General features: G+C 45.5%; 2 protein-coding genes across 2 annotated transcripts in view; one reads left to right on the top strand and one right to left on the bottom strand.

The window, feature by feature from the left end:
• The window catches only part of LOC310827144 (uncharacterized protein), a 91,705-nt gene that overhangs the window by 8,962 nt on the left and 56,854 nt on the right, over positions 1-25,889 (bottom strand). The window lies entirely within an intron of this gene.
• Positions 13,262-20,137, top strand: LOC310827191 (lysozyme C-3-like). Its single transcript, XM_083702991.1, has 4 exons — positions 13,262-13,433; positions 13,738-13,899; positions 18,138-18,216; positions 19,801-20,137. Exons 1-4 carry the CDS (start codon positions 13,298-13,300, stop codon positions 19,865-19,867), a joined length of 444 nt encoding a protein of 147 aa, XP_083559117.1. The 5' UTR covers positions 13,262-13,297; the 3' UTR covers positions 19,868-20,137.

The following is a 25,889-nucleotide window of genomic DNA, read 5'->3' as shown; positions in this document are numbered from 1 at the left end:
AGCGAGGAGGAGGAATCCGAGGGGGGTGGAGGCAGTGACAGCGGTCAGAGGGCCTGTGTACTGGCTTGGCCCTTTGGCAGGTGTCGCACCTATTGACGTAATCCGCGACTTCCCCCTTACCAAGTCGAGGCACAGATCAACCCAGTGGCTTTCCGGTTGACACTCCCGGAGGGATCCAGAATGCACCCGGTCTTTCATAGATCAGTGCTCACGCCCTACAAGGCACCTCACAGGTTCCAGGCGCCAGGGACAGCACCAGACCCGCTCAGGGAAGCACCTAAGAAAGGGGGATCACCGAGAGGGGAGCCACTCAATGAAGCCACAGCGATTTTAGACTCGAGATGGGGGGAGGAAGGGATTGAATATCTCCTCGCCAGAGAAGACACCCCGGCCAGCGCCAATGAGTGGGTGTCGGACTATGCAGTGGAGGAGCAGTGGCTTAAAAACGAATTCCATGCACTTTTCCCGCACAGACCCATGCCAGCGGATTATTTCGACGAATATCTTTTCACACCCACACTCTCAGCCAGCACTTTCCAGGGTTTCTCTTCAGCTGAGGAGACGGCTCCGGGGTCTAGTTCACCAGAGGGATCGCTCTCAGGGTTTGGCACGGGAGGATCTTATTGGTGGGAGGATCAACCTGAGGTGGGCTGGCGCAGAGAACTGCCGAGAGGGCCACTACAAGAAGCATCACCCCAGGCGACAGGGGAAGAGGGGGTCATGGGCAAGTTGGGGGAAGATCCCGGGTTCGAACACACCGCCCAGGAGATGGACGTAGAGGAGATCGCCGTTGACAAGACCATGGAGGACTTCCCGGACTTATCCCGCTGGCTGCACGCCACGGGGGACGAACTGTATCCTGCACTCACCCCCACGACACTGGAGCACCCAGAACCCGCACCTGAAGAGGGGGAGGGGGAAGGGGGGCTTCGAGGGGGGGTGGATGTCAGGGGTTCAGGAGCAGAGGCACAGGAGTGGGCGGAGATGGAGAGCGAGGAGGAGGAATCCGAGGGGGGTGGAGGCAGTGACAGCGGTCAGAGGGATTCCACAGAAGGGAGCGCCGATGGCCAGGGCAAGGGGGGTGCCAAGGGGGAAACCCCAGAAGGAAGGGGCCAGCGGGGACTCCCAGAGCAGCAGTTGGAAATCAGGACCAGCTTCCCCACCAGAGCGCAGTGGGGGGGAGGAGTCCCAGGAATCGGGACCAGTGTTCTCACTACCAGCGAGAGGAGATGAGTCAGGATTGACCACGCCTCCATCGGAGAGCGGGGAAACGGTCAGGAGGAAGGTTACCGGCTGGGCGCGCGTGCCAAGTTCAAATGTACAGGCGAGCGGCACAGCAGGTAGCCCGGATAGGGAGCCAGGTCCTAAAGCCCGCCGGAAGGAGGGGCAAGACTCAGGGGGGTCAGCGTCAGAAGAGTCCAGAAAGGAGGAAACCCCAGGGGGCAGGAGGACCCAGAGGAGGAAAGAACAACGGAAGAGGTGGAGTAGGGCTAGGATCTTAAACTGGTGCGGAAGGGGTGATGAGTCAGACGGGCCTTCGCCGATCTAAGGTTAAGACGTAGGGCTGCACGCTCTGGCGTTGGAATGGAAACCAAACTTCAATAAAGACTTTTGTACATTACATCAACCTGGCGTTGGTCCTCTGTGAGCTGGGACCTAGAGGCAGCCCTGACATATATACACAAGGACCACAGAGAGAAATGGACTTAGACCGATTTTTGAAGAAAAATGGATTACAAAAAATTTCTCAAGAAAATAAATTAATGTTGAGTTATAAAATAACTAAACAGGAGATAGAAGGTGCCATCCAGAACATGCAATTGGGTAAATCTCCAGGACCGGATGGACTGACTTCTAAATACTACAGATCTTTAAAGGAATGGTTGGTGCAACCTTTCAAAGAAGTCTGTAATGAAATAATGCAGGGGAAAATGGCACCAGAGTCGTGGAAGGAAGCGTATATTACACTTGTACTGAAACAGAGACTGAAAAGACTAAGCTCAAGAACTACCGTCCCATATCACTGCTTAATGTGGATTATAAAATTTTTGCAGACATTTTAGCTAAAAGATTTTTAAAAAGTGTTAGTGGAAGAGATACATAAAGACCAAGCGGGTTTTCTCCCAGGAAGACATCTTTCTGATAATGTGAGAAATATAATTAACATCATAGAGAAATTGCAAGAGAATATAAATACTAAGGCAGTTTTGATATTTGTGGATGCAGAGAAAGCCTTTGACAATATCTCTTGGACTTTTATGAAAAAGAACTTACAGGGTATGGGGGTAGGCCAAGGTTTTGAAAATGGTATAAGTGTAATATATTCAGAACAAAAGGCAAAATTAATTGTGAACAATGTGGTGACGGAAGAATTTAAAATAGAAAAAGGGACACAACAAGGTTGCCCAATTTCCCCATTGCTTTTAATATCGGTTCTGGAGGTTTTGTTGAACATGATCAGAAGGGACCAGTTAGTTAAAGGTATACAGGTCGGAGCTAGACAGTACAAACTGAGAGCATTTGCAGATGACTTAGTATTGACTTTACAGGAGCCAGAATCTAGTACTAAAAGGGTTTTAGAACTGATTCAAGAATTTGGTCAGGTCGCTGGGTTTAAACTGAATAAGTTAAAAACCAAGGTTTTAGAGAAAAACTTAACACAAACCGAGAGAGAGAGGTTTCAGAACATGACAGGTTTAACAGTGGTTAAGAAAGTTAAATACTTGGGGATCAATATGACAGCAAAAAATGGGAACTTATTTAAAGATAGCTATGAAAAATGCTGGGGTGAAGTGAAAAAAGATCTAGAAATATGGTCAAATTTGAAACTTTCTTTGCTGGGCCGTATTGCAGCTATAAAAATGAATGTATTGCCGAGAATGTTGTTTTTGTTTCAGGCATTGCAAATTGTGGACAAGATGGATTGTTTCAAGAAGTGGCAGAGAGATATTTCAAGATTTGTCTGGCAGGGCAAGAAGCCTAGAATAAAATTTAAAATATTAACGGATGCAAAGGAAAGAGGCGGATTTGCCCTGCCAGACTTTAAACTTTATTATGAATCAGCAGCTTTCTGCTGGTTGAAAGAATGGCTACTTCTCGAAAACACAGAGATTTTGGATTTGGAAGGTTTTAATAATGTATTTGGATGGCATGCATATCTGTGGTATGGTAAGGTCAAAGCACATAAAGCATTTAAAAACCATATTGTTAGGAAAGCATTGTTTAATGTTTGGACAAGGTACAAGGATCTATTGGAAAATAAAACCCCAAGGTGGCTGTCACCGATGGAAGCGAAAGCTCAGAAAAAGCTCAATATGGAGGCTAAATGGCCGAAATATTGGGAAATTTTGGCACAAGATGGAGATAAACTAAAATTGCAGAGTTTTGAGAAACTAAAGAACAAAGTGCGAGATTGGCTCCATTATTATCAGATAATGGAGGCATATAATTTGGACAAGAAAATTGGCTTCCAGGTGGAAAAATCAAAATTAGAAACAGAACTGTTGTTGTTTAGTCGTTTAGTCGTGTCCGACTCTTCGTGACCCCATGGACCAGAGAACGCCAGGCACCTCTGTCCTCCACTGCCTCCCGCAGTTTGGTCAGACTCATGCTGGTAACCTCGAAAACACTATCCAACCATCTCGTCCTCTGTCGCCCCCTTCTCCTTGTGCCCTCCATCTTTCCCAAAATCAGGGTCTTCTCCAGGGAGTCTTCTCTTCTCATGAGGTGGCCAAAGTACTGGAGCCTCAGCTTCACAATCTGTCCTTCCAGTGAGCACTCAGGGTTGATTTCCTTCAGTATGGAGAGGTTTGATCTTCTTGCAGTCCATGGGATTCTCAAGAGTCTCCTCCAGCACCATAATTCAAAAGCAGAAACAGAACTATTAGAACCCAAAATTAAGAATTTGTCAAGGATGTATAACTTGCTGTTGAAATGGAATACTCAGGATGAAACGGTTAAATCTGCTATGATAAAATGGGCACAAGATGTTGGACATAATATTATGTTCGCTGACTGGGAACAGTTGTGGAACACCGGTATGAAATTTACGGCATGTAATACCTTAAGAGAGAATATTTATGAAAATGATTTATAGGTGGTACATGACCCTGGTCAAGCTAGCAAAAATTTATCATTTGCCCGATAATAAATGTTGGAAATGTAAAGAAAATGAAGGCATATTCTTTCACCTTTGGTGGACGTGCCCAAGGATTAAGGCTTTCTGGGAGACAATATATAATGAATTGAAAAAGGTATTTAAATATACATTCTTGAAGAAACCGGAGGCCTTTCCTCTGGGCATAGTTGACCAATCGGTGTTAAAGAAGGATAGAACTTTCTTTATGTACGCCACAACAGCAGCAAGAATACTTATCGCAAAATATTGGAAGACACAAGATCTACCCACTCTGGAAGAATGGCAGATGAAGGTGATGGATTACATGGAATTAGCGGAAATGACCGGCAGGGTCCGAGACCAGGGAGAGGAGTCAGTGGAAGAAGACTGGAAGAAATTTAAAGATTATTTACAGAGACATTGTAAAATTAATGAATTTTAGAATAATGTTGGATTGAAATTAAGTGGTTTCTAGCTGTAATGGGTTAAAAGAATATGAAAAAATGGGTTTATAAAAGTAAAAATTTAAGATTGCAATAATTTAAGAATAAAGATTTGGGTAGAATAAAGAGGGAAAGAAACTGCTGAGCTAATAAATTGAATTGGAATAGAAAAAAGGGAGGTATGAGGAGGTCCAAGAAACAAGTAAATGAAAAATAGTGTGATGGAAAGATTGATTGATTTTAACAATTTTTATTCTGTATTTTTTCTTTTGTCTTCTTTTTGTTTTATTTTTTGTAATGTAAAAACCTTAATAAAAATTTTATTTTAAAAAAAGACAAAAGACTACTGTACTTGATTAAATGCTTATATAAAGATACTGTGCTGAAAGTGCACTGCTCCACAAATGGACAACTTACAGGATCTGTATCAGCCACAAAGGGAGTCAAGCAAAGGTGTCTTCTAGCCCCAACACTGCTCAACTTATATATAAATGATATTGCCAGTGTCTAACATCTCCAGGGTATCATGCTCCTAAATTGGCCACAAAACTCATCTCAGTTCTATTATATGCAGATGATGCGTTTTTCTATCCCAAACAAAAGTAGGCCTAAAAAGATTGATCACAGCACTTTCCGGATATTGCCAGAGAGTGTAGCACCCTGCTTGTGGCTAACCTGCTTGTGGTTAACCCTGCTTAGCTGGAATGAAATATTCAACGCAGCAATAGAGAAATTAAAATAATAATTTATTTGTCAGACAAATAAATGATAGGCACAGTGGTATATGGTTACCAAAGCTCTGCCTATACTCCAGCCCTGATGGCCAGCACTTATGTTTCCTCAACCCAGCCCCCTTGCTCCTCCTTTGGCTGCCTCTGTCCAATCAGCCTGGTTGAAATTCCTATTGGCTGTTTGCTAGAACCAATCATAAAAGATACACCCATTTCCTATTACCTTTTATGGGAGACAAAGAGCTATATTTCCTTCTATCCATAAATGGCAAACAAGTAGCCATATATCTTACATTTGCCTCAACAAGGCACCTTAATTACCAGATCACCTTTTGCCCTTGTTGCCCCTCCATTCCAAAATAGATGGCTAAAACAGATGGTTTAAACATTTTGTCTTAAACAGAGATCTTGGGTTCACATTCTCACACACCATCAATGAAATAAGAATCTAACATAAGAATCTAACATTTCTTACTTTCTAAATCCTTTGCATAATTACATTTAAGCCAACAAATCTCATACATTAACATAGATCCTTTTCAAAGTAAAACTCTTCAGTTTACACCCTCCTTTCCTGGCCAGCTGCTTTTCCCATTAGCTCTTGCCCTTCAACCTTAGGAAAATGTGGCTAAAGTCTCTAATGGGAGGCACATGGTATTATTTTCTGTTAAACAATAAATCCTACTATTTACTAACTCTTAATTGGTGTTTTTGCAGCTTGATTGTATTCTGTTAATATGTAGGGTCAGTAACCTTTGCTCCCAGCCTGTAATTCCCTTTTACAACTTTGATAATTTTGGCTCCTGCCATAAATCAGGGGGGCCCTTGTCCAGGAGGATAAACATCTGCCAAAGTCCTTAGCCAGCTGGTTTTCTGCCTGGCATAAAACATACTGTCAGGGGTTCAGGAGCAGAGACACAGGAGGGGGAGCAAATGGAGAGCGAGGAGGAGGAATCCGAGTAGGGTGGAGGCAGTGACAGTGGCCAGAGTCATTCCACGAGCCTCTCCAGCGAATCGGAAGATTCACAGAAGGGAGCGCCGATGGCCAGGGCAAGGGGGGCTCCAGGGGGAAAACCCCAGGAGGAAGGGGCCAGCGGGGACTCCCTGAGCAGCAGTTGGAAATCAGGACCAGCTTCCCCACCAGAGCGCAGTAGGGAGGGGGAGTCCCAGGAATCAGGACCAGTGTTCTCACCACCAGCGAGAGGAGATGAGTCAGGTTTGACCACGCCCACATCGGAGAGCGGGGAAACGGTCAGGAGGAAGGTTACCGGCTGGGCGCGCGCGCCAAGTTCAAATGTACAGGCAAGCGGCACAGCAGGGAGCCCGGATAGGGAGCCAGGTCCTAAAGCCCGCCGGAAGGAGGGGCAAGACTCAGGGGGGTCAGCATCAGAAGAGTCCAGGAAGGAGGAAACCCCAGGGGGCAGAAGGACCCAGAGGAGGAAGGAACAGCGCAGGAGGTGGAGCCGGGCTAGGATCTTGAACTGGTGCGGAAGGGATAGTGACTCAGAGGGGACTTCGCCGATCTAGAGTCTAGACGTAGGGCTGCGCGCTCTGGGGTTTGAAATGGAAACTAAACTTCAATAAAGACTTTTGTACATTACATCAACCGGGCGTTGGTCCTCTGTGAGCTGGGACCTAGAGGCAGTCCTGACACATACAAACATTTGCAAATATATCTTTAAGCTTATTTTAAAACACAGGCCTTGATCAGATGCCTCAAGAGAACAGCTGGCCGTGAATTACAAGAAAACCAAAGTCATGGTTTTCTTGAGCCCATAGATAGCGCATGGACAACCAGCTAATTGAACAGGTCAAAGTTTTCAGATATCTTGGCCTTATTTTCCAGTCTACGGAGTCATGAGGAGCACACCAGAAATGTGCAAAAGAAAAAGCCTCCCAAAGCGCCAAAATTCTGACACGCTTTTTCCACACAAAAGGTGGTAAACATATACCACCAGTCCTGGAAGTGTTCCAAGCTAAATCATATAGGGCTCAGATTGGACAGGCTCTCACCTTGGATCTATAGAAGCTGTCCAAAAAAGTTCTTAAGGCAAATTTCCTCCATACCACCCATGCGTCCCAAATGCATCTTACCTCGGTAGAATTACGGATCTGACGTAGGACACTTAACTATTGGGTTCGCCTAAACTCAAATCCCCTGGTCTAATATCCCTAGTGCTGCAAGATTGTCATAAAAGCCCCTGGACTAAAGTTGTCTATCAAAAACTTCACTCTTGTGGTTTATCACCACAACAGCTACTCACTTTGGGTTTTAGTAAAGCAAACAATCTAATTTGTCAGTGCCTAAATGATATTGAAACAGGGACGCAGGTGGCGCTGTGGGTTAAAGCCTCAGCGCCTAGGACTTGCCGATCGAAAGGTCGGCGGTTCGAATCCCTGCGGCGGGGTGCGCTCCCGCTGCTCGGTCCCAGCGCCTGCCAACCTAGCAGTTCGAAAGCACCTCCGGGTGCAAGTAGATAAATAGGGACCGCTTACCAGCGGGAAGGTAAACGGCGTTTCCGTGTGCGGCTCTGGCTCGCCAGAGCAGCGATGTCACGCTGGCCACGTGACCCGGAAGTGTCTCCGGACAGCGCTGGCCCCTGGCCTCTTGAGTGAGATGGGCGCACAACCCCAGAGTCTGTCAAGACTGGCCCGTACGGGCAGGGGTACCTTTACCTTTACCTTTAAATGATATTGAGCTTCAGAACAACTTGGCCACAATAAGGAAATTTTGCCCATGGTATGACTATTTTCCACCTTCCCATTTTGAATCTCTGGCACCCTATCTGCATAACTGAACAACCCTAAAATATAGACGCGCTTTTACTCTCACAAGATCATAGAATCATAGAATCATAGAGTTGGAAGAGACCACAAGGGCCATCGAGTCCAACCCCCTGCCAAGCAGGAAACACCATCAGAGCACTCCTGACATATGGTTGTCAAGCCTCTGCTTAAAGACCTCCAAAGAAGGAGACTCCACCAAGATTGAATGTATTGCCCTCAGCTGGACTCGAGGGACGATTCCAACAGATTCCACACGAAAAACGCTTATGTCCCAGCGGAGATGGCCGTACCGAATTGATGGCGCATGCCCTTCTGGCTTGCACTCTTTATAAAGACTTGAGGAATCAGATTATCACCCCTCTTTTATTGTCCATTCTGGGTCGCCCAGCCACTGCCACAGTGTCCTTTCTCTTGGCAGATCAAGATGAATAGGTGACAGCAAAGGTTGCAAGGTTTTTAGCTGGGGCAATCAGAATAAAATCCACTAATGGAGGATTGATTAAAAATCCTAAAATATATTTTATATAACTGACTTTTTATTTCTATTCTTTGTATATCGTATTGTTGTCTTATTGCTATGGCCAATGGCTCACTCAAATAAAGATTCATGCATTCATTCACCACAATGCCTGTGCAATAGTGTCCAATAACCAGCATGGATGGGCTGATGAATTGCTGATTACTATGAAAGCCATGCTGCTCTCTGGGAGGTACAGCCTGTGTAGATACAGAACTTGTCCGTACTTTTGCCCGACTTGGGCCTAGAAAGTACCAGTCCGGAAGTTATTCTACTTGTCCTCAGCGGCAAGTAGGGGTGGGGTGCGGCAAGGGCGGGGTGAGCCCCCCATAGGGGCGGGGCACACTACGGGGCCTCTGGAGTCTCCTTGCCTCTCCCCACTCAGCCACCCTTAAGTTGGGGGGGAGGCAGTGCGGCGCCTCTGCGTGCTCAAGCCAGTGCGTCTCTCCCAGGAGAGATGCGTGGCTTGGGTGCACTGCAGCCCCAGTGGTGAGTGCCGCCCAGCATTTTGTCACCCCCCCTCTGTGGTGACACCCGGGGCGGCCTGCACCCACTGCACCCTGTGACGGAAAAGATTGTTTTTGCTGGGGCTGGTTGTGTCCCCAAGTATTTTCTTTTTCCTTTCCCCATGCCAGAAAAGGGTTAATGTACGGCAGCCTCTGGCTGTCCGAGGTTCCAGAGGGGAGTTGAAAAGGAAAGGATTTGGAGAGGCAGCTAGTGAGCTTTGGAAGGAGTGTTGGGAGGAGGTTTTGGAGTAGGCTGGGATTTAGGTTGGGAGGATAGGTAGGAAGAGAGGGAGTAAGAGTTGGTTCTGGGTAGAAACATTGACTCTGAGCTTAGTGTGAAGGAGAGTGTGTGGTGTCCTATAAGAGTAATTAGGCCAGGAATTAACTGGGAGGCTGAAGCTGAGACAGGAGAAGTAGAAACTGTAAAGAGACAGTCTACTTAGGTCTCATTCCAGTCAGGAGGGGAGAGATACTTCTAGTAAGAGAAGATTCCCAAACCAGTGAAACCTTGGGTCTATTACTTGGAGTACCTCAGGAGTAGGGTTGTCTAAAAGGTGTGTAACTGACAGAAAGTACCAAAGAACCAAAGTATTAAGTGTGAAACAACTGAGAAAACCTTGAAGTGAAATAACATTGTAAACTGAAATATCCTAAGTTTTATCCACTTGTGTCATAAACTTCCCTGTTAAATAAAATTGTTATTGTTTATTTGAACAAATCCTGCCTGAGACTCCAAATTATTAAGTTTTCCCTCACACAATTCCCCCACAAGATAATCTGAGGTAGTTTGCGGAAATTTATGGAAGTGGTGTTCTGTAAGGTGGATGCACTATATTCAAGTGAAGGGCGGGCCCAACGGTGTGCCGTTGCGCCGTCGGACACAGCCCTTCCTCTGCCCATGCTTGTCTTGTGCTTTCTGGACATAGGTTTTGCCTTTACCCTGCTGCTTTCCCCTGGAAAACCAACTCAAAACCAACCAACTAAATCAGAGCAAATAGCATTCTGTAGAAAACCCAGTTGCTGTTTGTTCCAGTTCAGGAGGATTGCCCATTGTAAGAGACAAACACCTGGAGGAACGTGACACATGAAAATAGGCCTGTCGAGTTGTGCTCTGTCCCTGGAGCTGGAAACTCGATGCCATGCCCTTACCTCGGATACTGATTCTGGGCCAGTGGAGCAGGGACAGCAGCTGGAGGCCTCAGAATACACTGAAGTGGCTTTGGAAGGTACAGTGTACTTACGTATTACTGCCACTTCCCAGAGGAGGAAGAGATGTGTGGTGGTGGGTGACTCTCTACTGAGGGGCACAGAGGCAGCAGTGCGTGGTGGTAACAGGAGGTGTAACCTGGCATTGTCTTTTAAACTAACTCTCAGTTGAGGGAAGGAGAGTGTCTGGTTTGGTAGTGTAGCAGGAAACCCCCCCCCCCATCATCCAGTTTGTACAAACTTCACACACACTCACACTCACACACTACATACGCTACGCTTCTGTTATAAATTCATAGAAAAATCAACCATGCATCGGATTTGCACTGTTCTACTTTTATTTTACTCCATGAAGGAAGGACTACAAAATGGGGAAGGTTTGATACAGGGCAGTCATAATCCCCTCACCATCCCAGCACATCCACAGGAGCCCTGCCCAGTGGCTATGCCAACCCTGATGGTCCTAGACAGAAGACAATCAAGATCACAAAGAACTTGCATATGGGAGTGGATTCAGCATGAACTGAAACAAAGGACAATAATCAGCTCTTCCCTCTGGGGGCAGGAAACTGCAAACTCCCCTTTGTCTCCTGGAAGTGACTCATGGCGAGGGGGAAAGGGGGAACCAGCCAGGTGACAGGACACTCAGGTTACCACCACAATTCCTCCCTCAACCCCTCCTTTCTGTAATGTATGCATGATGTTTCTGGGGGTGGGCTTGACTTACAGGATGGGAATTCCAAAAGTTTTTATAAGGTCTTGCACACCATTTTTCTGTGTCTTTCCTCTCACCTGCAAGTGAGGGGAGCACCCTGTCGCGACAGTCTTTCTTCAATAAAGACCAAGCCTACAGGCTGCTGATTTGCTTCAATTTACTCTGGTTGGTGTCTTTACTTTTTGTCCAAGGGAGCCCTCGGATTTTTCCGGTAACAGTAGTCTCTCCCACACAAGACAGTCTCTGACAGTTTTATTATTTCAGATTTATTGAGCCTTTACAGGGCTCAGCAGTGAGCTTCATTAACTCATTTGTCACTTTTGGAGTCAGTTGCCAGATCTAGCTTCTTTTTCTGGTGGAAACATGATGCTCTCCACCTCTTTCTCCTCCTTTTCCCTGTCATGCGCTTTTCTGTTAAGGCTTTTTGGGGACTCTGGTCCTCTGAGCCCTGTCCCCTCCTCTGTTGCAGCCAATTCTCTCTGCTCTGTGTTACTTTCAGAACTGTCAGGCTGCATTCCTGAGTGCTCTCAGGGTGTGAAGGGATCAGGTTTCTACTATTCTCTGGCTCTTCGCCCTCCCCTTTCATAACAATAGTATCCTATTTACATAACCAAACCATGTAAGTAATGTGACTGGTTATGCATTGCCAAAAAGAGGGTACCAATTTGCACATGCAGCCCTCCAGGCCTCTCTACCTGAAGTTGAAGGGGAATGAGGGGAGAAATCTATACCATTAGTCTCCAGATATTAACAGGGCAGCCCTTGTCCTTCCTCTCCCACTGAAACAGACTCCCCACAAAGAGGTAAATCCCTTTAGTGTTCACCACTTTGGGGTCACAGCCACCCATATAACCCCAACTCCCCAATAGCCACAGTTATGGCCTGTTAATTGGAACTTTCCCTCAAAAACCCTATTTGTTCTTGGTGTGACAAATACCTTCTTCCGAGCAGGAGAGTCTAACCCAGAGCTTTCCAAACTGTGTGTCACTACTCTTTAGTGTGTCACTTGCAGTGTGAAGGTGTGTCACACAAATGCTCCCCATGTTCTCCATGCTCCTCCCAGGGCTGGAAAGGGATTCGTTTAACCTCTGGTTTGCTAGTAAAACTGAATTACTATGTTGCGAAATGTTGCATCTCTAAAAAGTGTGTCACCAACATGGAAAGTTTGGAAAGCTCTGGTCTAACCCTTGAACTCCCTTATTTCAAAGAAGAGTTTTGGTAACCAAGATATATATCCTGGTTATCTTCAATCACTGCATAATTATGCCTAGTCCGCCATTATCTCCCCAGAAGTCGCAGAAAATGTGAATTCCTGTTTTCATCTCAATCCAGTCTCACCACATTTCTATTTCTTTTTCTCCACTGCTACATATTTTGTTTCTCAACAAATCCTTTCCTTGCCATTTGGCAGAAGTGACTGCTGAGGAGCTGTACTGCTATGAACCTGGTCTCCCAGCACCAGAGTTATCTTTTGATAAAGGGTGGTGTATAAATAGAATACAACAATAACAACAATAAACTATTCATTTATTAATCTTTAAGATGCCACAAGGCTCTCTTGATTGTTTCTGCTGGAAAAGAAAAATATATTTCTTTTTTCCTATTAGGTTGTTATTTAATATTAAGGTAAAGGTACCCCTGCCCGAAGGCCAGTCGTGTCTGACTCTAGGGTTGTGCGCTCATCTCACTCTAGAGGTCGTGAGCCGGCGCCGTCCGAGGACACTTCCGGGTCACGTGGCCAGCGTGATGAAGCTGCTCTGGCGAGCCGGCACCAGTGCAGCACACGGAAACACCGTTTACCTTCCCGCTATAAAGCGGTACCTCTTTATCTACTTGCACTTAAGGGTGCTTTTGAACTGCTAGGTGGGCAGGAGCTAGGACCGAACAACGGTCACGGGGATTCAAACCACCGACCATACGATCGGCCAGTCCTAGGCACTGCGGCTTTACCCACAGCACCACCCGCATCCCATTATTTAATATTACACAGATGCTAAATCTTTAAGCACATACATGCTGCCTGCTTTAATCTTTTCCGTTGAAAATGTTAAGTGAATGTTGAAATATTTCCTAAGTTGCACACTGTTATCATATATCAAACCAGAATTGCACCATGTGTCTGTTTTTTTGCAGGGGGCGGGGTTCCTGTCAATACTTATTCCCCTCCCCCTGTCAGTGTTCTGCTCACTATCTGGACTCCACCCAAAACATTGGTCTACAAAAGCCACTGGGGATCCCAGAGAATCCAAGCATCACTCTCCAGGAAGCCGCAGAGATGAAGGTTCTGGCCCTCACCCTCTTCTGCTTCCTCTTTGCAGGGAATGAAGCCAAAGTGTATAACAGATGTGAACTGGCTGCGCGACTGAAACGGGGTGGGTTGGATGAATACCGTGGCGTCAGCCTGGCCAACTGTGAGTTTGCTCTTCCTTTCCCTTCATCTTTGCTATTTCTGGTGTTTGGGGGCAAAGCTGAAATGGGGACTTCTTTTCAGGAAAAGGTTCACACACCCTGCTGCCCATCAAAATGTCCCAAATTTCATTCATAGTTTGTGCAAATGTCTATTTAAGACCATGGGGGGGGGAGTAGACGTTACAGGCAGCTTCCATGGTGAACATTGAAAGAATGTTTTTAAATTATTCTATTTCTTAAACAAAAAAGATTGCACATCGAGCGTATACCCAAATTGTAGTCCTTTTCTTGTTCACTTTGTTCCAGGGCTCTGTACCGCTTATCATGAAAGCAGATTTAACACAAGAGCGGTGGGGCCACCAAACTCCGACGGCAGCCGTGACTATGGACTCTTTCAGATAAACAGCCGCTGGTGGTGCGACAATGGACATCGCCCAACAGCCAATGGGTGTAGAAGCTCCTGCAATGGTAAGCAACTTGATACTGCAGGGATTGCTAGCTTTGTTGTTGTTTAGTCATTTAGTTGTGTCCGACTCTTCGTGACCCCATGGACCAGAGCATGCCAGGCACCCCTGTCTTCCACTGCCTCTCGCAGTTTGGTGAAACTCATGCTGGTGGCTTCGAGAACACTATCCAACCATCTCGTCCTCTGTCGTCCCCTTCTCCTTGTGCCCTCCATCTTTCCCAACATCAGGGTCTTTTCCAGGGAGTCTTCTCTTCTCATGAGGTGGCCAAAGTCTTGGAGCCTCAGCTTCACGATCTGTCCTTCCAGTGAGCACTCAGGGCTGATTTCCTTAAGAATGGATCGGTTTGCTCTTCTTGCAGTCCATGGGACTCTCAAGAGTCTCCTCCAGCACCATAATTCAAAGGCATCTATTCTTCGGCGATCAGCCTTCTTGATGGTCCAGCTTTCACTTCCATACAACACTACTGGAAAAACCATAGCTTTTACTATACGGACCTTTGGTGGCAAGGTGATGTCTCTACTTTTTAAGATGCTGTCTAGGTTTGTCATTGCTTTTCTCCCAAGAAGCAGGCGTCTTTTAATTTCGTGGCTGCTGTCACCATCTGCAGTGATCATGGAGCCCAAAAAAGTAAAATCTCTCACTGCTTCCATTTCTTCCCCTTCTATTTGCCAGGAGGTGATGGAACCAGTGGCCATGATCTTTGTTTTTTTGATGTTGAGCTTCAGACCATATTTTGCACTCTCCTATTTCACCCTCATTAAAAGGTTCTTTAATTCCTCCTCACTTTCTGCCATCAAGATTGTGTCATCTGCATATCTGAGGTTGTTGATATTTCTTCCGGCAATCTTAATTCCGGCTAGGGATTCATCCAGCCCAGCCTTTCGCATGATGAATTCTGAATATAAGTTAAATAAGCAGGGAGACAATATACAGTCTTGTCGTACTCCTTGCCCAATTTTGAACCAATCCGTTGTTCCATATCCAGTTCTAACTGTAGCTTCTTGTCCCACATAGAGATTTCTCAGGAGACAGATGAGGTGATCAGGCACTCCCATTTCTTTAAGAACTTGCCATAGTTTGTTGTGGTTGGCACAGTCAAAGGCTTTTGCATAGTCAATGAAGCAGAAGTAGATGTCTTTCTGGAACTCTCTGGCTTTCTTCATAATCCAGCGCATGTTTGCAATTTGATCTCTGGTTCCTCTGCCTCTTCTAAATCCAGCTTGTACTTCTGGGAGTTCTCGGTCCACATACTGCTTGAGCCTTCCATGTAGAATTTTAAGCATAACCTTGCTAGCATGTGAAATGAGTGCAATTGTGCAGTAGTTGGAGCATTCTTTGGCACTGCCCTTCTTTGGGATTGGGATGTAGACTGATCTTCTCCAATCCTCTGGCCACTGCTGAGTTTTCCAAACTTGCTGGCATATTGAGTGTACCACCTTAACAGCATCATCTTTTAAAATTTTAAATAGTTCGGCTGGAATGCCATCACTTCCACTGGCCTTGTTATTTGCAGTGCTTTCTAAGGCCCATTTGACTTCACTCTCCAGGATGTCTGGCTCAAGGTCAGCAACCACACTACCTGGGGTGTACGAGACATCCACATCTTTCTGGTATAATTCCTCGGTGTATTCTTGCCACCTCTTCTTGATGTCTTCTGCTTCTGTTAGGTCCTTACCACTTTTGTCCTTTATTATGGTAATCTTTGTACGAAATGTTCCTTTCATATCTCCAATTTTCTTGAACAGATCTCTGATTTTTCCCATTCTGTTGTTTTCCTCTATTTCTTTGCATTGCTCGTTTAAGAAGGTCTTCTTGTCTCTCCTTGCTATTTTTTGGAAATCTGCATTCAATTTCCTGTATCTTTTACTATCTCCCTCGCATTTTGCTTGCCTTCTCTCCCCCGCTATTTGTAAGGCCTCATTGGACAGCCACTTTGCTTTCTTGCATTTCCTTTTCATTGGGATGGTTTTTGTTGCTGCCTCCTGTATAATGTTACGAGCCTCCATCCATAGTTCTTCAGGCACTCTGTCCACCAAATCTAAATCCTTAAACCTGTTCCTCACTTCCACTGTGTATTCATAAGGGATTTGACTTAGATTGTATCTTACCGGCCCAGTGGTTTTTCCTACTTTCTTCAGTTTAAGCTTGAATTTTGCTATAAGAAACTGATGATCGGAGCCACAGTCAGCTCCAGGTCTTGTTTTTGCTGACTGTATAGAGCTTCTCCATCTTTGGCTGCAGAGAATATAATCAATCTGATTTCAATGCTGCCCATCTGGTGATGTCCATGTGTAGAGTCGTCTCTTGTGTTGTTGGAAAAGCGTGTTTGTGATGACCAGCTTGTTCTCTTGACAGAACTCTATTAGTCTTTGCCCTGCTTCGTTTTGATCTCCAAGGCCAAACTTGCCCATTGTTCCTTTTATTTCTTGATTCCCTACTAGCTTACACTTCTTTAATTCAGTTCACATTTGAAGATGAATCTACCTAATTTGCACTTTCTGAAATAATACACGGACAAACACACTGCACATTCTCCGAAACTCACACTTCTAATTTTGCAATGCCCTTCTCAAGCCAACTGCATTGGGCACAGTATGCCTATAAATAGATATATCTACAAACATTGCATACAAAAGTACGTTAGATTACAAAAAATTGCATACAAAGCTGTCATTCAGGAGAATTTCACACTAAAAAACTGCTGAATTTACATGAAGACTTTTTTAAAAAAGGATTCCACAACCTCCATACCTTCACCCCCAGGTGTATCTGTCCAGCTCTCAGGAATGTCCTTAGTCAGTGGTCCCCAATGTTTTTGGTATGGTGACCCACAAATCCAAATTTCCAAATGGTGACTACAGATTTATTGTCAAATGAATTTTGGACTTCCAGAAATGCTAGTACTAACATCTTAATAAACTTAAAAATGTGTTTCCCACACTTCTCTCTTCCTGTGCCCCCTTCTTTGTTGAGTTTGTGATGAACTTTTAATGACACAGTTAATAGTAAAAATTGGAACTACATAATGAAATTCAAAATGTTTCACATAGTATAGGTTCCATTTATTTGTTAGAGTTAAAGCCATTGGGGTGAGCACAGGGAAAATTGCAGAGAGTACAGTACAGTCATTGCTGCTTCCCTCCCCGCAAACTTCATGTTTATCATGGAAAGCCAGCTGTGCCCTGTTTGTCCTGACTGTGTCACTTAATATTGTTTTTACATGCAAACGTACACACTGGTACCACTGTTGTCCAATAACACCAGGGAGCACTCCCTGTACCAGGAAAATCTATACAAGGTAGCCGCACGACACTATTGTGTACACACAGAGCACACACATGCCCTCGCACATACACATCACAGGCACACATGCAAGTTTTGTGTCTCTCGCTCCACCTTATACTGCACAGATATACATTCACTCAGATATGCCTCTCTCTCTCTGCTCAGGCGCTTGCCTTCCTCTCTCTCTCATGAACCACATGTGCATGTGTGCATCCCTCTGCCCTCACCAGCAGCGCAGTGTGGGTTGCCGCCCCCCTCCCTTGGTGGACTGGGCAGTTGGGGCGGGCACCAGGGGTGGCATGCAGAGCCCCCACAGAGGGTGGATGGAGCCCGCCTTCAACAGGCTCTTCGACTGCTGCCTCCATCCACCTGCTCACCAGACCAGCCTGCCTGCCGATGTGCCTCAGCTGCCAGGGCTCGGTACCTGTCGTGGGGATACCTGATTGCACACCCTCAAAAAAAATCAGATACATATCTTCCCTTCTGAACACACATACATGTAACCCCTTTTCGCACTTGCACGAAACAACACTTGCAGGCCGTGACCCACAGACTGGGAAACAATGCCCTAGGCCATGACATCTCACTAGGCCATGCTCTGCCCCACTGCCTCTGCTCTGTATCCTCCTGCTTTTACCGGGTTGCAATGTGTCCTGGAACTGTGACCTTGCTTGTCTGGATGGAGGATGAGATGGCCATTTTTAAAGAACTGATTTCTTTCTCTGGCTAGAATGCAGCTGACTAGAAGGGATCCCCCGCTTGGTGCTATAACGATTGAATGCCAGCTCAAGGGGGAAATGCTTTAAGTGTTCCCAAAAAGTTGGATGGATCTCTAGGAAAAGGTGTTCCACAGTTCAGAGGCAGCCCCTGCAACCTTGGGGGTGTTTGTATTCTGGGGTTTGCATTTTAGGAATCCCCAGTAACCTCCTTTGCTTTCTGACAAATCTTTGCCAGCGTTCTTAAATGATGACATCACAGATGATATTAACTGTGTCAAGAGGATTGTCCGTGACCCCCAAGGGATGAACGCCTGGTAAGTGCTAATGTCTCAGTGCTTGGAACATTCAATACCAGCCAAGTTTTCAGTTCACATAACTGTGAAGAGGAAGGTGGTTTCACTTGACTGTTGTATAGCTGGCAGTTAAAGATCCTTTCCCAATAGGCACTGACAAGGGCTAAAGATGCTTCTTTAAATGTACAGCTAGTAGTGCCCTTACTGCTCTGGGACCCTGCTGCCCTTCTCCACTTCCTCTGAGTAACTGGCAGCATCACACAGTGCTGGGAAGCCAGGAAAAGACCGCAGCCCCCCCCCCCCCCCCCGCATCACAAAGCCAGCCACCACTGTATGCAGCAAACACTTGGTAGCTGTCTTGGTGGGGATTTAAGAAAATGATTTGGCAACTGAGCCAATGTGGAGTAGTGGTAAGAGAGGACTTGGGAGCCCAGAGATCAAATCCTGACTCAGCCAGGAAGTTCACAGGTTGACATTGAGTCAGTCACTGTCTCACAACCCAGGCTACAGTGTTTTTCTAAGGGGAAGAACCATGTATGCCACCTTGAGCTCCTTGGAGAAAAGGTGGGGTATAAATGTAGTAATAAATAAATTGGAATGCAGGAAAGGAGGAGACAGTCTGAGTTCTGTCATGGGCTGGAGCGAAGTCCTGGGGCAGATGGTTCACTTCCCAAGTTTGCTTGGAGGTCTTTCACAGAAGGCTATCAATGTTTAGCAGCCACAATGACTCTGTTCCACCTCCATTGTTAGGCACAATATGCCTCTGAATGTGCTTTTCACTCACTGGATCATCACCTTGTCGTGGTGTGAGGGCTTGCACGTTGTTGTACTCCCAGCAGGGTCCCCCAAGGCGGTAGGGTCAAAGGGGAGGAGCTAGACAAAGAATGATCCAAGAAGTCCTCAGTGGCAGGACCGTGAAATCTGGAAGCCCCTAGTCATGAACCGGCACATGGGAGGTGGATACAGATTCAGTTGCTCAGACTCAAGGAATGAGGCAGTTGAGCAGCTCTGGCGGTTCCCTCACTGCGAGAGGCCAAGTTACAGGGAATCAGGCAGAGGGCCTTCTCGGTAGTGGCGCCCGCCCTGTGGAATGCCCTCCCATGAGATGTCAAAGCGATAAACAACTACCTGACATTCAGAAGACATCTGAAGGCAGCCCTGTTCAGGGAAGTTTTTAATATGTGACATTTTAGTGTATTTTTCATCTCTGCTGGAAGCCGCCCAGAGTGGCTGGGGAAACCCAGCCAGATGGGCGGGGTACAAATAATAAATTATTATTATTATTATTATTATTATTATTATTATTATTATTATTATCCATGACTGAGCAGTAAAGTTCCATGGGATGGGATGGGATGGGATGGGATGGGATGGGATGGGATGGGAAGCAAAATTTTGCTAGAAGGGCACCATGGGCTGTTAATAGGTAGACTTCCTATTGACCACATAAACTAGCAGAGAATGACCCTGCAGCTGACCCAAATGCCTCGCTTGGAAATGTTGTGGAGCTTTTAAAGAAGATCCACCTCACTTGTAGTTAGTTATACAAGCAATAGTCATGTGGCTTCCCTTGCTTCATTTTTTTGCTCTCATTCTGACTTTTAGGGTTGCTTGGAGGAATAATTGCAAAGGAAAAGATCTCTCTGGGTGGACAAAAGATTGCAATCTCTGAGTTCCATGGTCCTGAATGAATTCCAGCATTTCTCTTGAGATCCCCTTTGATGAAACATCTACCTACTGCCATATAATCAAAATCCAGCTGCTTCTTTCTGGGCTAGCATTTGCATGTTGTGCCCCACCCCATGGTGGAGGGAAATGGCCCTCTTTCTATATGAGGGAAAGTGATTATTATTTGTAAGTGTGTCTGGGGTGGTGAGTCATCTTGCTTTGGATTGAGAGCTTCTCTGCTTGAAAATCTTCAATAAACTGAACATAAACAAAACTCTTTGATACACATCATAATCTCCCGCAGTCTACCTTCATGCTTCCTTGCCATCTCTCCCACCACTCAGCTCCCAGCTCTTGTCTAAACTCATGACCTTATACAGATAATGACAGATTTCTGGGGTGACCTACAAATGTCAGATAGATTGGAAAATGGGCCCCAAGTTTGCAGTCAATTTAAAATCGGAACACACCCTATAATATTCCCATTACTTCCTAACTGGCTTTCTCCTGCTTATAACTTCTGGTACATCCTATTATTATGAAGTTTTCCAGGCATTCTATTAACCCTCCAAAGGACCAGAATTGCCTTGATTTGGACTGGGTCTGCAGTGCTGAGGAAGAGCCCTTTCTCCCTGCCTTCCTGAAGCTGTCAGCTGAGGAGGAAACTCAAACATCAAGATAGCTATATCAAGCAACACACGTCTCTCCTCTTAAGTTGAGGGGCACTGCTGGGTTTAAGCAGGGTTGGGCAATGGGGATCAGGGGCATGATGGATGAGAGAGAGGGAATGACACATCAGACATGAAACCTAAAACAGGATGTAAGTAGGAGCCCAGGGCCCTTCTGGTGCTTGAGCTTTAAAAATGGGGAAGTTCTAGCTTTGCAAACGGTTTTGGGAAATATTCCTTATTTCCCCAATTGCTCAACTGAATCAAATCTTGTTCTCGTGGTATGGATTTGTTTAAGCAATGCTATCAGTTCCCCATTGCTGGTGGCCAGAAAATATACAGAACATTTCTTCTCTTTTTTTTTTTTTTTTTGGCCAGAGCTTAAGGGAACTTCCAGTAAAACACTTTAAAAACAACAACGCAGTATTGCCCCTTAGCTGGACAGAGAGCATGGAGAGAGAGAGAATCTCTATAGACCACAGCAAGTACCCTTCCCTGAACGCCAAGTCTGCCCTGATGCTGCACCAAGTACCCAGGTGGGCACAGCTGAGCGAGACCAACTCCACCCTGCTCATCCACCCAGGTCTCAGTGACACAGGCCAGATCAACATCCTCATCTATGATCAGATCATGGGTGAGGGAGATCTTATGTATTTCCTGTTTTAATATTATGATTTTATCCTGTGAAGCACCCCGAGACCTGCTGGTATAGGGTGGTATACCTTGTATTATTATTATTTAAATCTTATTCTGAGCTGCCCTGGCATTCAACAATAGTCACAGACCTGAGGGCTGGCTGATAGGACCAGCACAATTCCCCAGGTTGGAGGAGGGGCTGGCACGTGTGCCCCTTACCTGGCCTGCCCCCCTCCATACCTCTCCCTACCCTAAACCACTGCGATTGAGGGGCCCTGCTCCTCTCCTCTCCTCCGAGGCACATCCCCCAAAGAGCCTTTATAAAACAGGTTGAAAACAGTTGAAAAAAGTTTAAAATTATTAAAACGCTAAAGGCCATTTAAAACACTCTAAGCAGTTGGGGCACAACAGCAACCAAAGCCACAAAGCTCAGCCCAAGGCTCATCTGGCCCTCCTTTTTCCTTTTTTGGTAAAAAAAAAAAAATTATTCATTTTCCAATAAAGAAGGAAAAACATTCATATTAATAACAAATCAAGCCAAATCTTACCACATTCAAAACAAAAAACAATACAGCCAATTATAGAGTCCGAATTATTTCATTTCAATGGGACTTCCCATGTTCTGGATTTCAAGAGCTAAATATCCACCCTTTATCTTTCTGCTATCTTCTTTGTTACTTCACAATTTTCCAATCCCGATCAGTCAGTCGCTGGTATAACTCTCAATCTTCTTTTATTTAACCATTCCTTATTTCTATAATCATGCAGGGGCTTTTTCCACATTGTTCAGTCTTAATATTTTGAAGCACAGACTTCCTTCAATGACCCCTCCTTTTTCTGCTGATTGTTGCTCTAATAGGCTCTGAGCTTCCATCCAAGGTTGAAATTAATTAATGATTTTGCACTGTCTTTGATCTTTCCAAACCAGCCGATATTTCAAATGTACTGTAGGGGAGTACTTGGCAATCAGTAAGTTACACAAAGATTGTTTTGGTTTCCGCATAAAAACCCATGCCAGCTCTCTGGGGCCCTCGGACAGCTGGCAGGCATCCAGAGTTTACCATCACTCTCTTTTCAAACTCTATGTCATAATATTCCATGCAAGCAAATGCATCTTCTGTAAAGTACACCCCTTTTGTAATTCCAATAATAAAAATCTCCAATCCCCCCCCATTAAAGGAGACTTTTTCTGACCTAGCTGGGACCTAGCGGCAGTCCTGACAGTAACCTTTTTCTTTCTGCGTCAGAGCTTCTACCGTTGCCATCTTCCCTGCTCAGCCCAAGCTGACCTGATCATATCTGATCTTACTCTGCCAGTTTTGATCAGGGGTCTCTGCTGAGGACTGTGATGATGCCAATACGTCCAATTATTTTACACCTCCTGTGATCCTTTGGGTAATTAATTCTTTCTTGGTGAGGTTCACCAAATCATGAAATAGCAGATATAACGAATACAAAAACACAGCAGCCTCTCACTTCATTCACCAAGACAAGATAGGAGTCTTTTTGAAGTCCAAAACTTGGCCTCCAGCGACTGTGTAGTTTAGCAGATTTTTCTTTTAACTCTTTCTGTCCAGAACACGCCTGTTTGTTTCTTTTTTTTTGCCAAATCTTTTTAATTTTAGGAGACAGGGGCTTCTGGCTGACGAGACTGACTTTGGAGAGTTGCCAAATTTGCGTCTTGGACATCTTCCAGCTTCCGGCGATGAAATATGGCAGCCTCCCAAGAGATCGAACAGCCAGTTATGCCAGTAATTCAGGTTTAAATGAGGATAATTAACCCTGTTCACACACACCCCCTCAGGGCACGGGGGGCTGTGCCACCCACAGATCATGCGTTATCTGCGCTCCGCAACAAGACATGGAGGCAGGGACTCTGGATGATGTCCATGGCCCTCCTATTTCCAAGGCTGCAGTCAATCAGTCAGCCTGTTGGCCAGGACCCACCCAGTAGAAGAAGCCTGCCTGCCAATCAGAGGGAAGGTCCTGCGAGCCCCACAGCAGAGGGTGTTCTGTGCTGGGCAGTCACCCAGCACACCTACTACTTGCTTCAAACATAGCCAGAGGAACCTTTTAAAATTATTTTTAATCTCTCTTACAAGTTTGAGCTCATTCTGAGCTTTGGCCAGCCTGACTTTCCCCCTGCAACTGTTGACTACTCATATATACTCTTCCTTAGTGATTTCCCCTTTCTTATACATGCCCTTCTTAACTCTCAGCTTGTCTGTAAGCTTCTTATGCAGCCACAATGGTTTCCTTAGATGCCTCCCAATTTTCTTTCTTGTTGGAATTGTCTGCATCCCAGCTTTCCCTTCCTTCTATATCATGAAACCCAAGAGGACATGATCGCTTCTCCCAAGGTTCCCAGTACTTCCATTTCATCAATCAGTTCCTCTTTGTTGGTGAGGACCAGGTCCAATATGGATGATCCCCTTGTTGCTTCTTCCACCTTCTGGGAAATGAAATTGTCAGTGAAGCAATGGAGGAATTACAGATTACCGAATATTCAAAAGGGAAAGGTATTGTAATCATGTGGGCTTCAATTTCCCCAATATCAGTTGGGACTCAAACCTGGATGAGCAATTGAGAGGATGCTCATCCAATTTGCAGATGACACCAAACTGGGAGAGGGAGCTAATGCTGCAGATTAAAGAATCAGAATTCAAAATGACCATAACAGATTGGAGAATTTGGCACAAGCTAACAAAATGAATTTCAATAGGGACAAATGTCAGTTTCTGCACTTAGGCAGGAAAAACCAGATGCACAAATATAGGATGGGGAACACCTGGCTTACTTGCAGTACATGTGAAAAGGATCTAAGGGTTTTGGTGGACCACAAGTTTAACGAGTCAACAGTGTGATGCAGCAGCAAAAAAGCTAATGCTCCAGGAAGAACAATTCTTCCATTAGTGAAATAGATGTTGGTACAGCAATAAAAATTTCCCCTCTTCCCAAGTCTGTTCATGAGGGTAGGGGAAATCCGAAAATCTGTTTCTAATGGGCATGGGAGTGAGTTTGCACAAGCTTAAATCCCCGTACTGACAGCATTACTTGGTACTGGACCAAGTACAACCCATTTTCGACTCTCCCTGTGGTTCTTTCTGCTTCCCATTGCCATCATTCAGCTGCACTCATATTTCCAGACTGCTTGCCCATGTGCTCCCCTTGTCATGGATTGGGCTGAAGAGTAGTTTGCATGCAGAGCTCCTCCTGCTGGCCAGGGATATTCCTACCTGCACATGGCAATGCCCACCTTGCCCCCAAACCCATCCAAGGAGTACAGAAACATTTCTTGCTCATCACTCCTTTGTGGAGAATTTTTGTTTTGTTTTGAAGTTGCTACACAGAAATTTGACAGAAATTTTGACCAAACTGTGGGAGGCAGTGGAAGACAGAAGTGCCTGGCGTGCTGTGGTCCATGGGGTCACGAAGAGTCGGACACAACTAAATGACTAAACAACAAACAACAACACAGAAATTTGGTGGTTGTGAGTGAGTCCCTCTCTCTGTGAGCCTCAGCTTCCCTTAGGTCTCAACCTGTGTAAGTAAAACCTTTGCCTCATAAAAGAGTTGACCACAAAGACACCAAGCAAAAACGCAAACCATTTATTGGAGTGTGTCATGCAAAAGGTTTCCAGTCAAAAACGGTATATTACAAATCACTGAAAAAGACAGAATTTGACATGCATATCCATAATGCAAAAGTCTAGATCACAGTTTGCTCCAAAGGGTGGATAAGTTGTTTTATTCATGCAATGCCTGTAAGCTGCACACAGTCAACAGCTTTTCCCTTTAAGCACGGCTGTTTCAATAGGCATTTTAAGTTTCCCAGTCTTCAGTAGGAAGTTCCTCTTCTCCCCCACAATTCCTCACTTGATCCCCACCTAGTATGCCAGTTGCTATAGTGAGTGCATTGTGAAAATGGATGTACAGATGACACAGGATATACTGGATAACAACCTTATCGCAAGTGATGTATGTTACATGTTTGCCTGTGATGTGACCAGCTCAATGAAATCTGATGACTGAGAACTTGCAGCCAAGAAATTCCTGGGGGAGACTCCGCAAAAACACTCACACAAGAGCAGTGCCTGAAAGGCTGGTGGCAGCATTGGTCAATGAACACCACCAGGTACCTCCCCCTCCCTTCTATTCAGTGGCTGGGTGGGTGGGCTTCACAGAAAAACTCCTTTGCATGGGGATCCAGATGCAAATGTTATCCTTGGTATAAGGCAAGAAATACACAGGAGATTTTCAAGTTCAGGCAGGAGTATATAGGGTGCTGTCTTAGAGCACTTACTGGTTCCCTGTATTTTGATCTCAGGTGCATCCAGTAAAGGGATCTGTGCTTCTCTCTCCAGGATCCCCTTTGTCCCCCCTTTTATAGAAGCCACCTCTAAACCAACCTTCATAAAGAGGCCAAGGGATCTCTGGAGGCCTCTAACACTGTCACTAGCCCCTTGAGGCAACACTAATCCCTGAAAAGACAGAGCTGCACATTTTAAATCATCTAGAAGAGCTGGCTCAAACAGCAGACTCCACTGTATGATGCCCAGCACATCACGCACCAAACCAGCATCCCTCTGACTCCCCAGCACTGTCCAGAAATCACCTCCAACCAACAGTCCTCTGCCATCCTCCTTGGTAAGTTATCATCTAGCTGTCAATCATGATTGCCCTGGTTTTCAAAAGCATGAAGCAAGGCACATACCTACAAAC

The sequence above is a fragment of the Podarcis gaigeae genome, assembly GCF_964106915.1.
Source record: "Podarcis gaigeae genome assembly, chromosome: 11".
Taxonomy (NCBI): domain Eukaryota; kingdom Metazoa; phylum Chordata; class Lepidosauria; order Squamata; family Lacertidae; genus Podarcis; species Podarcis gaigeae.
The sequence above is the reverse complement of the archived record's forward strand: the minus strand, read 5'-3'. Positions and strand labels throughout refer to the sequence as shown.

Coding starts and splice junctions, on each gene's coding strand:
- LOC310827191 (XM_083702991.1), top strand. CDS start 13,298: ATGAAGGTTCTGGCCCTCACCCTCTTCTGCTTCCTCTTTGCAGGGAAT. Junction 13,434..13,737: donor TGGCGTCAGCCTGGCCAACT/GTGAGTTTGCTC, acceptor ACTTTGTTCCAG/GGCTCTGTACCGCTTATCAT. Junction 13,900..18,137: donor GTGTAGAAGCTCCTGCAATG/GTAAGCAACTTG, acceptor AATCTTTGCCAG/CGTTCTTAAATGATGACATC.